This window comes from Diuraphis noxia, unplaced genomic scaffold, assembly GCF_037042655.1.
Source record: "Diuraphis noxia isolate RWA-SAM2 unplaced genomic scaffold, SU_Dnox_SAM2 contig0004, whole genome shotgun sequence".
NCBI lineage: Eukaryota > Metazoa > Arthropoda > Insecta > Hemiptera > Aphididae > Diuraphis > Diuraphis noxia.
Genome location: NW_028301714.1, coordinates 19,960,348 through 19,978,767, shown reverse-complemented (window position 1 = coordinate 19,978,767; position 18,420 = coordinate 19,960,348). Strand labels below are relative to the sequence as shown.

Here is an 18,420-nt window from a genome sequence, read left to right as displayed (position 1 = left end):
CAAATATTTACCAATAATTTAGGGTTAAAATTAGGGTTGTTCAGATGTTGAGATAATAAAGAACGACCAACTTTGATTAAATATTGATAAAATTTAAAGTTACATATAAAAAAATCATGCTTATGCATATATTTTTCAACTGCTATTTTAACAGTATATCAAGAGACTTGTATTTTTTCACCGAACGAAAAAAATTTTTCTGTCATTAAAAAAAGAAAAAATTTAAATTTAAAGTGTCCGCAAATAGCTTTATAAACGAGTCAAAATATAAAAATAACACAATATTTTGAAAATTGTATAAAGTAAAGGGAATCATCAAACAAATATTTTGTATAAATATCAAGTATCTTCAGTTATTTGTGTTTTAATCACTCCAAAATAAGAAAATCGTTTCATGAGAAATCGTGTATTCACAGTTGTAAAAATTTGAACTTCAAACATGACAAATATACGTTCAGCAGAACCCAACCTGTGTTACTACTTTTAACATTAGAGTGAATATAACAAGAGTAACATATTATCAAACTTAGTTGAAAACATTTACACACATGTAACCTACGTTGGCTGTTTTATGATATTTTAATTTAGAGCGTGTAAATTATTACCATTTACAAATGCTTATTTATAACCAATTATCTCAAAACGCCAAATTTGTGCTACCATCTGCTATTGGATATGGTCTCTTGTGTTTAAAACTATTTTCCGACAAGGCGGCGCTATCTATATTATGCTATCGCTACGTTGTTAATACGAACTATGAAGCAAACGACCATCGATATAACTCTATCAACTTACTGTTCAAGAGTTTATGTTTAAACAACAACAACATCAACATGAATCGCAACTTGTCTTTGTTTCTTTTGGTCATCGCAGTAAATAAGTACCTAAAAACTACATAATATAAAGTAATGTTTGATTAATCAATTTATTTTTCCAAATTAAGGAATTAAATTTAGGTACTAAGTAGGTACTTACGCATCCACTTTGACACATAGGTAGAAAGTGTATCGTGTTAACATATCATTATAATTTATAAGTATCAACTTTTAACTTTAAATAAAAGTGCAAGCATTTCTATATTTTCTATTTTGACTTGTACTGATAATTACTTATCAAATAGCAATCCCGAAAATTAGACTGTATTTACTTTAGAATGAACAAAACACGAAACTTAACTTTTTAAAGTACGTTTAATTGATTATAAATCTAGAATTACTTCGTAAGTACTCACTGAAAACATTTAAAATTAGTTTTTATTTATTTATTGACTAATAAATCAGTATTAAAAAATGTATGCGTTTTAGAAATTTTAATTGTATAAATCAAAATATTATGCTTGTATTAATTTTTTACACTATTTCAGAGGAGTTATTTTATTACCCCTATACTGTACTGTTTGGATGTGTACAACATAAATTACATTAATTGTCATTAAAATTTAACTTTTGTAGTACTCCAAAAATGTAGGTAGGTACCTATAAAATAAGTTCCAAATTAATCCAATCGTTTTCATTATGCACACGGCTCACTCAGTCATTCATAGTAGGTATATACAATTTAAAGAACAGACGAATGATATTTTAAAATTACAATAATATAGCTAAAATTGTTATTTTTGGTTATTTAATAGATAATTTCATCCAAATTTGAACTTAAAAAAATTATAAGAAAAAACTGTGTTTGCGCATAGTTTTTAGATTTTATTGCCGCAGAATCAACTACTTACTTGTAACATTGGTTTTAATTTTCAATCCTTGGCTATTAAAAATAAACATTTTATGAATTTTTAAAGACCAAAGAATTATAATATATATATATTTATAAAAAATTGTGACTAGGTATGTATTTCTTATATTTTTCAACTGCTATTGTAACAATATGTTAGGATATGGACCCGGCTGGAAGGTCCAAACTTGGCGAAGGTGTAACGGGTTGATGGGAAAATCTGAACAGTGTTGCAAATGATGAAATCAATATTATTATTTTTTTTTTCATTACATATGATATGACTCTGTATGACCATCTACATATTTGATACCAGCGCACAATATTGGTTTTAAGACGCATTTACTTAATTTCATTATTACTGGTATAAACAATTATTGATTTATTACCTTATTAGAGTTTTGTAAATTGTAATTATCTTTTTTTATGAATAAAAAATAAAAATATATATTTCACATAATAATTCTATACCATTAATTTTTTGAAACCAGCCTATTTGTTAATTATAGTTCCAGACCAGCAAGGATACAACTTCATAGATTTAATCACCGACAGAATTAATTCAAGTGTTTATTGACTACTGTCAAACCCGTCTTAGATTTGTTCAACAAAACACTTTCTTATAGATTAGGTTTAATAAAAAAAGGTATTTTAATTTCATTTTCATTTAATTTAAACGAAGTTCCAATGATGTACTATTGAAGTGACTTGTTGTACTGACTACTGAGTGAAAATCTGAACAAGACGTGCTGACATTTTAAAATTTAAATAAAATGATCAATATAAAACGATATCAAATGTTATTTGCATTATAAATATATATATAATTAATTTCATAATAAAATAACAAAAACCAATGAATGAATAATTTCTAAAGCTAATAATAGATATTAATAAGTATTTATCTTTTGATTGTTAAAAAAATAGCAAAATAGCATTGTCGTTTACAATGACAAAAAGTAGATATGACTCTTAAAATGTATGTAAAGTGTACAAATTCAATCTCAGTGGTACTAACTGGTACAAATAATAGTGCACTTAATGAAAAATAAAAATATTTATAGAACTCGTTGTTCATTAATAGCAGTGCTTATGTTGCGGTAACATCATCCTGGCACCCCAGAAAAAATTGTTTGGGAAATATCAACTCTGGAAACAGTTGTACTATAATCTATATCTTGTATATAGCACAATAGGTAGGTAGATGCCTATTAGTTATTAATGAAAAAGAAAAATGTTCAAAAGTGCATACATAAATAAAGTATAATCTATGTATATTATATATATATATATATATATATATATATATATATATATATATATATATATAATGATTTAAGAATTGACGGCAAGAACTTGCTCTGTACTTCCATTGATTATAATACATGGTGGCAATCCTCTAGTAATCGTTTCCATCCAACACATGAATAATATATTGATACCCTCATCATCTTTTGGAGTCGTTCTGGAATTAATTTTTTTAAATCAATCTTTTATATAAAAATAAACTTAAATAATATACTTACAAGATGATAAGATCAGAACTAAATGAATGTAATTCAATTAAATCTCTTAAAAATAACGTATCAGAAATATGTTCTGTTTGTAATTTGAAATCATCCTGATTGTCTGAAAAATAAATTCAAATTATTATATAAAGTAATTTTTGCTTTTTGAACGGTTGATTAATTATTTTCATAAATAACTGGGATCATTGGTGGGTAATTTTTGGTCAACCGCAAAATTTTTAAAAAAGGCCCCTGCATGAAATAAAAGGCTCCATTGCCGAAATAGGGATGAGAGCCCACCAGGAAATTTCCATTTTCCTGGTAAGCTTATCCGCCCTTAACCAGACTTTTAAATAATAAAGAATTATTAGTTAAAATACGTGCAATATAAAACATTTTTAACCTGTTATTTGTAAATACACGGACCAAAATTCATAATATAGAGAGTTTTATGATAATTTTACATATAATACCTACATAATATATCATAGATAATTGACGTATAACAATGAGTTTATGTTACCTTTGGAAGCTGCGCATGCCAATAAAGAATTGAAATATGCCATCGTTGTAGTACCAGTGTTTTCTTTTAAAAATATATCTATGTAGTCAAAATCTATTCGATACAGTGATAGCAACTGTTCTAATCTAAAATAAAAATAAATGTGTATTTATATTTATTTTTTTGGCTTTATATTTAATTATAATTATGGGAAATAATCTATAATATCATAATGTGTCATGTTCAATTTAATAATTATTAATTTTTGGACATTTAAATTAGGTAAAACTATAATATGGTGAATAATTTACCAAAACAGTTTGCATTGTTATTTATACTTATTACTTGAAAATGAAAATATTTTAACCAAATTTCTGAAGAAAAACAAATAAGATATAATTATCGGAAAATGGAAATTATTAACCAAAATAATATTCTTATAGAAGACTTAATATAAAGTGGACAAAAAGTAAAAACTTAACTAATTATTCATTCCGGGAAAAAACTCTAATTTTTATTCATATTATACAATTCAGTTTCTTAAGTATTAATTTATGTCTGGCTGCTTATTTTGTAATTAAGCTGTGTATTAATTATCAAGTCATATCATATAAGCTATTTGGTAGGTATCGTAACAAACCAGTTATACACACAGGATTATTTTGTTAAGAAGTTGTGCTAACAATAATTTTTCACAAATTACTATTAATATTGTATAACGGAGTGGTAACTTTCATGAAGAAAGATTAAATTTCTTATTTAAGGGGGAGAATAGTTTTAATCGCTTAACAATTTCCAATACAGTACAAGCCACAGATGCTTATTGTAAATATTTGATTTCTAGATTTTATATACCTACACAAAATAATGCAATTAAAAATAATAAAAGATAAATTTCAATAATTATTTGTTACTATGAAAACAATATATCTCTGGAAAAAGTGTAATAAATATGTACTTTAATTACTAGTTAATTGAACATTTTTCATAAAATCATAATTTTTACTTGTTTTTTTCTTCCGACAAACACTCAACATTGTTTGTAACTCCAAAAATTCGAAATTTACAATTTTTCCACGTAATACTATGTTTTAATATAAATGCAATGATCAACGATAACCCTAAATACAATTTGAAAACAGTTTTTTTACTTCAACAAGTTGTCTACATTAATATTTAAGATAATTTACTTTAAAAATAAGTATACTTATTTAATATACCGACCGCCATCGTTGTACAGCCACCACACATCTACAGTCCCATTATTTCGCTTCTTCGTCTCGAATGAAAATTCCTCGTTGTTTATTTTAACATAGCAATCATCCGACCTGAAAATATTTTCCTAGATTATATGTCAATCTTTCTATTATTAGATAAATCCTATTAATTTTAATAATGAACAACATTGGGATAATGAGATCGGCTAATGCCTGATACACCCGGGATATAAAATGTCAAAACTTATAATTAAACAAGTTATGAAAGCTCACTCTACGAGCGTGCTGAATTCCGGTTTCTTAACGAACAGACGGACATTACTGGGTATTTCAGCAACTCAACATATGTTTAGAGATTTAAAACTTTAATGAATAACACAATTTAAATAATATTTTAAGTTATTTATACTTTTGTTGATTTCCAATATTTTGACTTGATTGCGTTTCGCACGAAATATCGTCATTGTGATCTAAGTGATTAAAGTTACGAATTAACAAATTCTGAACATCATAACTCTCGGTTGATGACACACGAACGACGATTGTTGACATGTCATTCATATTTGCAACACTTATAAGGAATTATTCATTTCAACATAACATGTTAAATTAGTGGCGTTTTTACTGTAAAATATTTAAGATTATGCTTACTTGAAAATATTTAAATAAGTTTGAAGGTCTTGATACGGACAATTTAACCAATCGGACTTGTATCCAATCATTGTTATATTTGGTCTTAATTGTCCATGTCCACAGCTATATATCATATGAGTTGCTAAATCCAATTCTAAGTTATCAAGGACAACATATAGGGAATTGATTCTAGAACTCCTCAACCATTGATACCCTTTGTCAATGTATATTTTCTTTTGTTTCGGTGTTATTGATATCTTTAAATATATATATTCATAATGTTATTATAGTAGTTATATTATGTTACACACTTTATAATTTTTTGTTATATCAGCTAACCTTTTCAACGCTGACACACATTTGAACACCGTTATTCTTTGTGATCAAATGAGCTAAGGATACTAACTTTTTCCTTGACTTAGGATTTCCAGAAAACACTATTAAATTAGGTAAATAGTTTTTAATATGGTATTTTATAGTATCGGCCTTGTACAAACTTCTTATAATTGTTTTAATTTGTTGTATTTTCATAGAAGAATCGCGTTTCTTTACTTTAATTGAATATAATTTTTATTAGTGGAAGTATCGATTAATTTATTAGTTGGGCTTGTAATATAAGTAGGTACATTAACAAACCTTCATTTTTTATACGAGCAATTATGTATATAACACATACAGCAGAAGCAATAATTAATGACAGTTTTGTATTAATAAATATCATTAATGAAATACAGATAACAGCTGCAGCAAGACTTATCCATTTGTTATAAATCTAAAAACACAATCAATTAATATGTTATTGTTATAAAATATTAATGTCCGTAGTGAATTATAGCTATTTAAATCTACAATATACAATCATTTACGAAATATTTTCTGAGCATTTCAATTGTCCTCACCAGGCCAATCATGCTTATGTTACTTCAGATCTTAGACCTCGTAGTTTACTTGAAAATTCGAAAACTTTGTATTGTCATTATCTAATTCATATCTAGCCTAAAATCTATTATGCACTATTATAATCACTGCTGTATAAACAATAAACACCTAATACATTTAATATTGTCAGTGATCTGTCTTTATATCTCTGTTTATTCTGGATAGTTATAATCTGTAAATATTGAGTTATTTAATACTTCATTTAGAAATCTTAAAAATCTATCTTCTCTCTTCTCGTGGGCGTTTAGACCTTAAACACAAATATATTCCAAATATATTTGCTGCCATCTCTCTCTATAACTACATAGAAACTCTCTCTAGCGTCCGTTCGGTACTATACTGTTTCTCCTTTCTTTTATTGCCGTCTTCAACGTAAACGTAAGTATCTTATTACAACAGACTCTTTGTTAAAAATATAATATATATATTATATATATATATTTATATGAATGTAAAATGTTTTTATTATTTACTGGAGATTAGGTACCTTGTATGAAGGCCTCCAATACAATGGCTTAAAATGTGCATTATGAAATGTACACAAATTTAACATGACGTATGCGAATAAAAAACAAGTTGTCGAAAATGAGGCCATGAACCATATGTGTGAAGAATGCTTAACAAAACTACCTAAAAAAATAAGTGTTAAATAATTTTAGATGATTTCGAAAAAGAAATGTATAAAGGATTACATTTGTTTTGGTAATTGAAATAAACTGTATTAGTTTTTAAATTATTATCTTGATGAAAAAAGTTCATCTTACCAAAAGGTTTAAGTATTTGAACTTAAAATGTATTTTATACTAGGTAAGGTACATATGTAGGTAACCTAAAAGACCGAACCACATTAAATGTTGTATATTACAATTATATTTGAAACGTAATACGGAATTGTTATTCTAATATTGAGTTTTAACTTAACGAAGCTGAAAGATATAAATATATATTTTAAGGTTTACAATATTATACTATAAATATTATTTAGGAGTGCTAATGGGTGTATTGTTACCATAATATTCTATATAATAAGTATAATAAATATAAATAATTTTTCAAAATAATGTATTTAATATAACAGACAACAGTGTACACAGGTGTTTTGATATTTAACATATAGTCACAGAGATGTATATATACTGTTATTAGTTAGGGGATGACCTTGGTATAGTATTGTGGTGTCTTATGATTTTAAATCCAAATCATATATTCGTATTAAAAAAATATAATTTAGATTAGTATAAATAAAATATTATTATGTAAATAGTACGCAAACAATAGTACGGCCAGCGAAACTAGACGGATGACCGTTGCGCGCCAAGCGCCCAGGCTACTATTTTCATGTACGCCGGGAATTTAAACGTATTATTTATTAAATGAATAGTTGTCGCAATTATGTTTCATCTGTTTTATGAAAAATGTTGTGTATCCGTACATCATGTATTATATTATCGTATAAGGTAACATCAAAAATAGCTCGCAATTTGCCACTATTCGCGCGACGGTCACCCTCCTAGTTTTGCTGGCCGTACTTTACCCTTTTTTACCTATAATAATTATACATATTAATAACAAAATCATGGAACGAAAGGGTCGATTATTTTTCCCATAGCCTTTCGCTAAATATTTTAAAAGTGGAAATACATCATCTTGTCCCATTATTTGTAATAACTTTGGTACAAATATTAATGTGGATATAATATTACTAATAGTAGCTGCAATATAAGCAAAATATATAGAAATCGGCCATAAGGAAATTGTTGTATAGCCCTAAAAACATAAGAAAATAAATGTTAATTTCCATGTTTAACAAGAATACACATTAATTAAATTTCTACCTCGTTGCGCAATCCTTTATCGCAATATCTAAAGGAACAATTTGTAAAAGAACCATCATGTAATTCGGTTTCATTGCCACTAGCTTCTCTCAATTGAACCGATCCATGTATTACTGTTAATAATATATACGACGTTGTAGTAATAAGTATTGATAGTAATGTTCCTTTTGGTATTGAAGTACTAGGAACCTAAATATTTAATATATATTAAGTTTATGCTCTCTTGACGAATTAATATTATTTTGTATAGGTACTTCAAGATCTCCCGATGAATATTTAACTCCAGCGTGAATGCCAGTTAGACATGGAAAAAAAGTTGCGAAAACTGTAAAAAAATGTTGCTGCTCATGGTCTTCAATCCTATAGTCTGAATACCAGTTTTTTTTTAACGTTGCCACTGAAACGTGAATGATAATTGGCAATAAAAATTAATAAATTGCAAAAAAAATTATTACTATTCAATCCAGTGAAGCCTGATGCCTTTTCTAAATTAGTTTTTGGGCCAATGCATGAGCCAATAAGTATGTTAAAAATACCAAAAATAATCGTTATCAGCAGAGCATATTGTATCTAAAATAATTAGATTATAACATCTTTAATAATTTATTAAATAATTTTATACTGACTCTAGTTTCATTATCCATGGCTATATAACAAAGTATACTCATAAATATTATTAATACTATTCGGAATAATGTGATGTAATCTATTAGTATCGTAGATATTGTGTCATCAATTGCATTAAAATTGTAAATTAAAACAGATACAAGAAGCCATGAATTGAAAATCGCAGAAACAGTGTTAGCAATTGATAATAGTATACCAATTGCCGCTCCTAGTTCCGGACCAACTGATTGGGAAACAATGGAATATAGACCTCCTGTATAAATTAAATAATAATAAATTAATAAAGCTATTTAACTAAAAAGTTTATTTTTATTAATAATTGATTAGGTCGATTAAACCAAATTTGACTTTTAACTTAGGAAATTAAAAATAATTCTTTAAATTAGTCGATCATTACATGAAAAATACAATTAAATGAGCAGCTCAGTAATCTATAAACAGATAAAAAGAAACTAAAGTTATGTAAATAGTTACCAACGTTGATAACTTCAATCGTAACTTTCTAACTAGTTAATGACCATGTTTGGCTATTGTGTAAGGTAATATTAGGAAAACAGCTACGACCTAAGGTTACATGCATGTTTGTTGGAATACTTTCAAACCTTTTTAAAGATATTTTCGTGGTTAAAATGTTTTGGAATAGATTTCGAATATAATAATTACTAAATAAGTCTGAACTTGCATCCAAATAAGCATAATACTATTCAATTTCTGAATTTTGAATGTATTTTTTTGTTTTTGATAAATAAAAATAAGTCTAAAAAATATATTAAAATTGAAATAATATACATTTTTATTTTTCAAGTATGTTGATATTATTTTTTTTATAAATAGAATTTTTTATTTGTATAAATTATTACTATAGAGCAAAAGTAGGCATACACTAGTTAAAAAGTTAATGTTAAATTTAAAATGTAATTATTTTTTTTAACTTAACTAGTTTTATTGACTCTTGAAAGTTGAAATAACTTAACGTTTCTCAGTTGATTTAAGTTAATAATATTAATAATACATTTTTCATTTGTGGGTTAATAATAGAAAACCCTAGCAAAAATTTAATAACTAACTTTATTGTCAAAGTAAAAAGAATATTTATTTTTTTTAACTAATAATATATTTTTTTTATTTGAAATAATGATATTTACAATCTGTTTTTAACATCACAATAAGTAAATTGGATAATTTATGTACATGTTTAACTGGAATGATGAGGGAGGCCAATCAGTGATGGAATCCAACATGAATTTATTTTAGATTAACAAATCTCTGCAATATTTTCTTTTGAGCCTATGGATGAGATTTATGGGTTGAGTAGATGAGATTTGTGATACTATCGGGTTAGTATGGGAAGGTAGTTTGAAGTAGAAGGATCTTTAGTGTTTGGTTGCTAATTGGTCAACTGACTCAATTTTTAGGTCAGAGTGTAGTAACTAGTGAAGAGTTGGAAACAAACCAAGGAGCAGACTTTATCATGCGGGGGATAATGGACTGGAATGCTTGTATCGTGCGAATTTGGGACGGCTTAGCACAGCCCCAAATTTGGATTACATATGCCCATATTGGACGCAAGAGAGATTTATACATTATAAGTTTGGTGTGCACTGGTAGTTTTGACTTTAAAATTGGACGAAGTAGGTGAAGGTGGCTATTGAGTGTTTTTCTTTTTTGTTTAAGGTGTGGGCCCCAGGTTAATCTTTTGTCAATGGTTATTCCGAGATATTTGACATTTGGAGATGATGGTATTTGAGTACCTTGAAAGTGCACAGGTGAGGGTTCTGTTCTTTTTAAAGTAAATGGTACATAAACATATTTGTCTGGATTTATTTTTGTTCGCCACTTGTGTGCCCAGTGGTCAATGGAGTCTAAGTGTGTTTGTAAACAGTTGGATGTTTCGTCAGGATCATTATTAGCACAAAGTATTGCGGTGTCGTCTGCGTAAGTAGCCAAGGTGGTGTTTGTTGTAACTGGTATGTCGGCCGTATAAATATTAAATAGGTCAGGAGAGAGGTCGCTGCCTTGGGGCACGCCGGCTTTAATGGAAAAGTGTGGTGAATATGAGCTTCCATATCGGATTTTGTATGAGCGGTTTTCGAGATATGAGCGAATTATTAGATAAATGGCGCAGGTAGAAAAAGTTTGAGTTTGTATAGTAGGCTATCATGCCACACACGGTCAAAAGCCTGCACTACGTCCAGGAAAACGCCAGGACAAAATTGCTTGATTTTGAAGGATGATGATATTTTGTCTGTCAACCTATGAATTTGGTGGACAGTGAAATGTTTTGCTCTAAAGCCAAATTGAGAGTTTGGGATAATTTTATGAGTTTGCATAATAGGTCTGATTCTTTTGATTATTATTTTTTCGAACAGTTTTGCTAGAGTTAAAAGTAAGCTTATCGGCTTGTAGGAGGTGGCTAGAGTCTTTGGTTTATTTGGTTTTGGTATAAGTATTACAGTTGACAACTTCCATATTAGCGGAAAATATGATAGTCTTAGCATAGCGTTGAAGATAAATGTAATTAGTAGAATGGGTTTGCGAGGAAGATTTTTCAGAACTTTATTAGTAATTAGGTAGTGGCCAGGTGATTTCCCATATTTAATTTTTTAATTAAACATAATATTTCGCTTGGCGAGATATGTTTTGCACGTAATGATATAGGAAAAGGGTTATTGATAAATTGTTCGATGGTTTCAGAGTGATCAGAGTTTGGTATTATATCGGCGTGAGGTGTGAACATTTTTGATAAGTGTTTACCGAACAGATTTGCTTTTTCGATATCGGAGATGGCCAAGGAGCCGTCTGAGTCTGTTATGGGAGGGAGTTGTTCCTTTATTCTAAGTAAATTTTTAGTTGTTTTCCAAAAAGAAGCGTCTGTTTGGTTTAGTGATTGGTATTTATTTTCAAAATATTCGGATTTATGTTTTAATATTAATTATTTTTATAGTGTTCGCTAAGTGGTTATACAATTTTTTATCAGATGGATAGTGATATTTTTGCCACCTAGAGCGCACAAACCGTTTTTCAGAAATCATATTTACAATATTTATAGGTAAAAATAACATATAACATCAATCGCGTATGGGTGAACCTTCACGGAACATCCTATATATAACATAATGAGCCATGCGTTAGGAAGCGTTACCGAACATTCTAAAATTTCAAACATCCTGTCATCTTCTATAGCTCATCGCGAAACGTTTATACTACGTAAATATTAATATAAAATAAAAATAATCCAATACTATAGTTGATAGTGTAGATACCTAACATCCAAATGTATTGATATATTTTATTAGATCAGATAAGCACATTCATTCTTTATGTGATATACCTACTAATTAAAAAAATAGATTAAATTTTTTTTTAAATGAGATTAGTTAATATTTTATTCGATATTAACTTTTAACTTATCAAGTTAAATTTATAATTTGTTAACTGTAAACTTTAAACTTATCGATCACGAATTCTTTTAACTTAACTAAACTTGAGTTAGTTATTTTAAATTATTTGTTCACCTTTTGTATATAGGGATATCATGATAATATTAATTAGATTTATGATATTTTTAATTGTTATTGCATAATACCTCCTTCTATTTTTCCATTTGTGCTGATCGCAGACAATGAAAAATTGGTGAATAGAATAATAAGCATTGAAAGAAAAATAATAATGATTGAGATCAATATTCCAGCTTGCCCTAAAATAAACGGCATGTTATAGAACATCATCACGCTCCAGGTACTTAGAAGACATGGAATTGTCACGCCTTTGATCCATCCCAGTTTTATTCCTGGGCTCAATTCTACTTTGTTTTCTTCTCCACGATGATATAATTCACTGAACGATTGAATCTTTTAAATTTAATAAATCATGTAAAATATTAAAATTAAATATTATACAAGATAAAATTGTATAAAACATTTTATTATTTTAATTTTAAGACGACGCTGGTGCGTAACATACCAAATTTAAGCTAAGTAGATCATGTGTGTAGCTTCATTAGTATTATTGTTGGAGCCGGGAAAATTAAATTAATATTATCTTATAGTAGGTAGACCGGCATAATAATAAGCGAGCAATAAGACGTCGTTCAGGCGACTTCGTCGCATATTATTTTATATAGTATTAGTAGCGTCATAGCTATCCAGTAGAACACACCGTTTCAACGCGTTACATTGCTGCTATTTATTATATTAAATAAAATCACCGATAATACACCAAAGTACGGATTTATAATATTAAATATCCCCTTTGGCGCTCATCAATTATAATCAGAGTAAATAGACCTCTCATGAAATTATTGAAATTTGATGGTAAAAAACATTACCTGTGTTTTTGTAAGATTTTTTTACAATAATTCAGTTTTTAAGTATATTTTGAGCACTTTTAATTTTTACTATATAATAATTCGCAAAACATGCTACAAAATTTAACTACCGTAAAAAACCCACATACATCCTTCATGGTAAATCTTTCTAAATAAGACGTGTTTAAGATATTCACAAACAAACACTCGAGATTTATCAAGTAATCAAATTACAAACATTTACTAATTTTTTCTTTCATTAAAATGGTCGAGGTAAATAGTAACACTTATAATAAGATAAGTTGTGTATACCTGCGAAAATCAATAATCTTAAATACATCTATTATATAGTTTTTTAATTAATAATGCAAATACCTGATCAATCCACGGAATACTTTTTTTTTTAATTTCTTCGTGGTCTGACATGACTTTAAGCTCTCAAAATTATAACTGCTATACAATAGTGAATAGAGTGAAGCTCTATGAAAAGTATAGTAGTTGAGTCATTATTTAAATTATTCAAATAACTTGTGCAAAAACATTGAGAATAATTATATTATACTGTAAAAGTTCACGCGATCTTCACAATAAATAAAAACAATAGAATATTTGACTAGGTACAGTCCATGTCTCTGCAGGCTATAATAATAAATTTTATGAACAAAACAAAATGGTCATGAATTAATGTATAATTAAATTGTGTAATATAAAATATTATCATAATATATTTAAGTATAAAACACGAGATAATTAATCACGAAGAACCATATATAATGGGAGTTGATGGTAGGTATATATACATTGATAGTATATATAATCGTACAATATATAGTATATATATATAATTATAATATATATTATATATACATTAGCTATATAAATTATACATACATGCCTTTTAGAAACACAACACATAGAGTATTCACGTCTTATTATCTTCACCAAGTTCGTTTGGACGCTCTACAAAACGAAACAAATTTTCTATAAGTGGTAGGTACTTACATTGCACATTGAAAAATGAAATCATAAACTCATCGTTTATACCTTAACGTTACGTTTAACCAATACTCACTAATGAATGAGGGGTTAGACAAAAATTGCCCTGTATAAGGATCAAAAAAAAAATCCATACACACTACACACAAATCCTAGTTAACTAAATCCAGCTGATTCTTGTTGATAATTATAATATATTGAATGCTCAGTAATCTGTGATGATAAGGCAATGGCCAATTTTATAAGATTTAATATTTATAAGCTACATCAGGTCATCAATATCTGGGTGTGTTTGATATTGAGTATTATACATCGATTTTGAATGATAGACATTACAAATATTATTGAGTATACTCTTTCTAAAAAACAAAAGTATCTTAAAATTATAATAATATGATTCTTTAGTCCAGGAAACAGAATAAAAAATTAAGGTTTTAGAGTATAGCCAGGGACGGATTGGCAAATTTTTTCGGCCCGGGAAAATTTTTAAGACCGGTCCTCTATAATACGTATAATATCTAATAATTGACTAATATTATAAAAAAAAATAATATCACTAATGTTTTTTTTAAGGCAATAGTTGGTTAAACTCACCCCCCCTCCACCATATATAAATTGTAGTTTTAATCTTTTTTCCCCCTAGTTTTTTCAGCTTCTCCTTTAGCTTTTTTATGGTCCATTATTGTTGAGATAGCAGTTACAATAAAAAATAAGCGGGTAAGTCGTGGATGTCGCTATGATGTACAGTAGGTTACTGTAATGGATGGGATTAAATTTGAATGCAATGATAGGTATCATTGTATACGAAAAACGATTCTGAACGAAGATGATTTGTCAGTCTAGGATATATTATATTTAAATATTGTCATATATATTCTATTTTGAAACAAATATTTTATTTTTCAATTGGGACGCATTTTGCATAAGGCATGGTTAATAAATTTTTCCAAAAACATTGCATGTAGTTATCATAATTCATAATAACTTATATTATCATAGATATACATATACCTGGTTTGAGGATAAATCGTTATCATTACGCGATTTCATAAAAATTTAAAACTCTAACGCTCAAATCATTTTTCCTATAATGACGCTTCAAATTTTCTCTATAGCTATTTGAAGCAAAACTTATGGGAAACTTGGTGTTAAATTTTATAACCTTAGATATAAATACAAACAATATTATGAATTTTGAACTACAAAATAATTCGCAAATATTCATGGTTTTGACGAATTTTTGTCAATATTTGAAATTCAAATGCTAATAAAAATTTAATTTGAATTTCCGGTGGACATTTTTTTTTTGTGATAAAGATTGACAAATTTGTAAGGAATCTTGTATTAAATTTTCAAATCTTAGATTTAAAAAAAAAAATTTTTATGAATTTCTAGCTTAAAACAATTTGTGAATTTTTGTGGTTATTACGTTTTTTGTCAAAATTCAAAATTTGAATGCTTATAAAAAAAAATTGTGACTGAATTTATTTTATTTTTCAACTGCTATTGTAACAATATGTTAAGAGCCTTGTATTAAATCTTCAATATTTTCTACCCACAAAATAAAAATTTTATCAATATTAATTTTAAAAAAACTAATCATGATCGAAAATTGCATATACCTATGAATAGTTAAGCTTAAGTCAAAATTTTTAAAAATTTCGTGGTGGATAGAATATAGGTACTTATATAAACATTCAGTGAAAATTTCATGTATCAATGGTCGTTCGTTTTAAAGTTACATCGAAAATCAAAATCGATTTTGTCGAAAACTGATTGTACGTAAAATTTCCTGTTTTTCCGTTAATTTTTAGTTTGTTTATCCCGATTATTTAGAAAAATATTAAGAATTTTTTACTTTTTATCCCCCAAAGTATCAACTAGATTCACTTTCTGGTTTAACAAGGTACTGAAGTTACAAGTTAAAGCAATTTTACTGCCCCAAAACGTAATGACAAACACAAAAAAAAAATATTCATGGTTTTGACGAATTTTTGTCAATATTTGAACTTCAAATGCTAATAAAAAAAAATCATGCCTATGTATCCTTATAATTTTTTATTCACTTTAAGAATAACTTATGAGGAACTTTGTATTAAATTTTCAAGTATTTTGATAGGGCCAAAAAAATTTTATCGACACTTCAAAAAAAAATTTTTAGACAAATTGAAAATTTCAGTCGTCTATAAATATCTCAAAAAAAGTCAAAATATTTTGAAAATTTAATCATGTAAAGAAAATACCAATCCTAATAACTGGTAAAATTTTCAAGTATCTAGGACTTATACTTTTTGAATAATAACAAATATTTAAAATCGTTTCAGGATAAATCGTTATCGTTACGCTATTTCGTAAAAATTTAAAATTCAAACGCACTTAAAATTTTTTCTATAATGATACTTCGAGTTTTCTCTATAGCTACTTAAAGGAAAACTTATGGAAAACTTAGTGTTGTATTTTTAATCCTTAGTTATAAACACAAAAAATTTTATGATTTTTCAACTTCAAAATTACTTGCAAATTTTCGCGTTTTCGACAGATTTCGTAAAATTTTGAACTATAAAAGCTTATTAAAAAAAATTGTGACTTACGATTTTTAATTTTTTTTAGCTATAATAAGAAAAACTCATAAGTAACCTTGTATTAAATTTTCAAGTTTTTTTGGTTGTCCAACATTTTTTTACCGACACTTCAAAAAAAAAATTCTCAAAAAAAGTGTAAATTTCAGTGGTCTATAAATAACTCAAAAAAAGTAAAAATTTTTTGAAAATTAAACTGTATATAGATAACACTAACATAAACATTTGGTGAAAATTTCAAGTATTTACAGTGATTACTTTTTGAATTACAACCATATAAAAAAATCGATTTGGTCGAAAACTGATTTTGCGTAAAAATTCCCGTTTTTTTGTCATTTTTTTTTTTGTTTTCTCGATTTTTTTGAAAACTGTTGGAAAATGTTTACTTTTGACCTCTATAATGCACCAAGGATCTTCAATTTTACATCGGAAACCACCCCCAAAATTTGAAATCGAAGCATTATTTCGTCTAGTTATGCTGTACACAGACACAAAAAAAAAAAAACAAAAAAAAAAAAAAAAACACACATCATTGTAAAATCAATACATTCATCACTTCGTTCAGAATCTAAAAAGCGGGTAAATCGTGGATGTCGCTCTGCTGTACCTAATCTACTGTAATGGATGGAATTAAATTTGAATCCAATGATATTATATCATTGTATACGAAAAACGATTCTGAGCGGAGACGGTTTATCTGTCTAGCCGTCTAGGATATATTATAGATTATTAAAAATTTTCAAATCTTAGATTTAAAAAAAAAAATTTTTTATGAAATACCTACTACCTATCTTAAAATAATTTACGAATTTTCGTGATTTTTACGTGATTTTAAATTTTTCCTATAATGATGCTTCGAGTTTTCTCTATAGCTACTTGAAGGAAAACTTATGGAAAACTTAGTGTTGTATTTTTAATCCTTAGTTATAAACACAAACAATTTTATGATTTTTCAACTTCAAAATTACTTGCAAATTTTTGCGTTTTCGACAGATTTCGTAAAAATTTGAACTATAAACTCTTATAAAAAAAATTGTGACTAACGATTTTTAATTTTTTTTAATCACTCCGTTCAGAATCTAAAATCAGTAGAAAAAAATCTCTATTTTATTTTGAAAGTAAAAATCACTAATATACTATAATAATCGTATAATATGATAATAGATTATTAAACCATCCGGGACGGACGAAGTTATTATACTATAATTAGTACTAACTACTGTCCGTGTCAGAAATTAAATTTATTATGATAAAGATATGATAAACTACAAAGTAAATAATAAATATTGAAATAATAAATATTTAAGCTAGACAAATATTTATTGGAGTAATAACTATAATATATTATTATTAATAATCCAATATTTGAACACATTCAGTTCTTGTTGAACTAAGTTCTAATTAATCAGCAATTCTCAGATTTCCAGTATTCTGAATACAAAATTTATTTTATGACAGTTTCAAGATTATCATAATTATTTATCATATACCAAGGTCATGAATTAAAATTTTAAATAAAAACAAAAAATAATTTTTTTTCCCATTTTATATAA

General features: G+C 27.1%; 1 protein-coding gene across 2 annotated transcripts; it reads right to left on the bottom strand.

Moving 5' to 3' along the window:
• Positions 1 to 2,645: 2,645 nt before the first annotated feature.
• LOC107167019 (bumetanide-sensitive sodium-(potassium)-chloride cotransporter-like) lies at positions 2,646 to 13,808 on the bottom strand. 2 transcript variants are annotated; one of them, XM_089226178.1, is made up of 17 exons: positions 13,668 to 13,808; positions 12,573 to 12,837; positions 8,986 to 9,239; positions 8,815 to 8,929; positions 8,614 to 8,756; positions 8,360 to 8,548; positions 8,069 to 8,291; positions 7,012 to 7,154; positions 6,222 to 6,357; positions 5,925 to 6,136; positions 5,604 to 5,842; positions 5,362 to 5,523; positions 4,960 to 5,063; positions 4,742 to 4,856; positions 3,757 to 3,881; positions 3,252 to 3,354; positions 2,646 to 3,190 (listed from the first exon to the last, which is right to left on the bottom strand). In XM_089226178.1, the coding sequence occupies exons 1-17, from the start codon at positions 13,716 to 13,718 to the stop codon at positions 3,061 to 3,063; spliced, it is 2,709 nt and encodes a 902-aa protein (XP_089082304.1). In that variant the 5' UTR covers positions 13,719 to 13,808; the 3' UTR covers positions 2,646 to 3,060. The 2 variants fall into 2 exon arrangements, with proteins under 2 accessions (XP_089082304.1, XP_089082305.1); XM_089226179.1 differs by lacking the exon at positions 5,362 to 5,523.
• Positions 13,809 to 18,420: the final 4,612 nt, after the last annotated feature.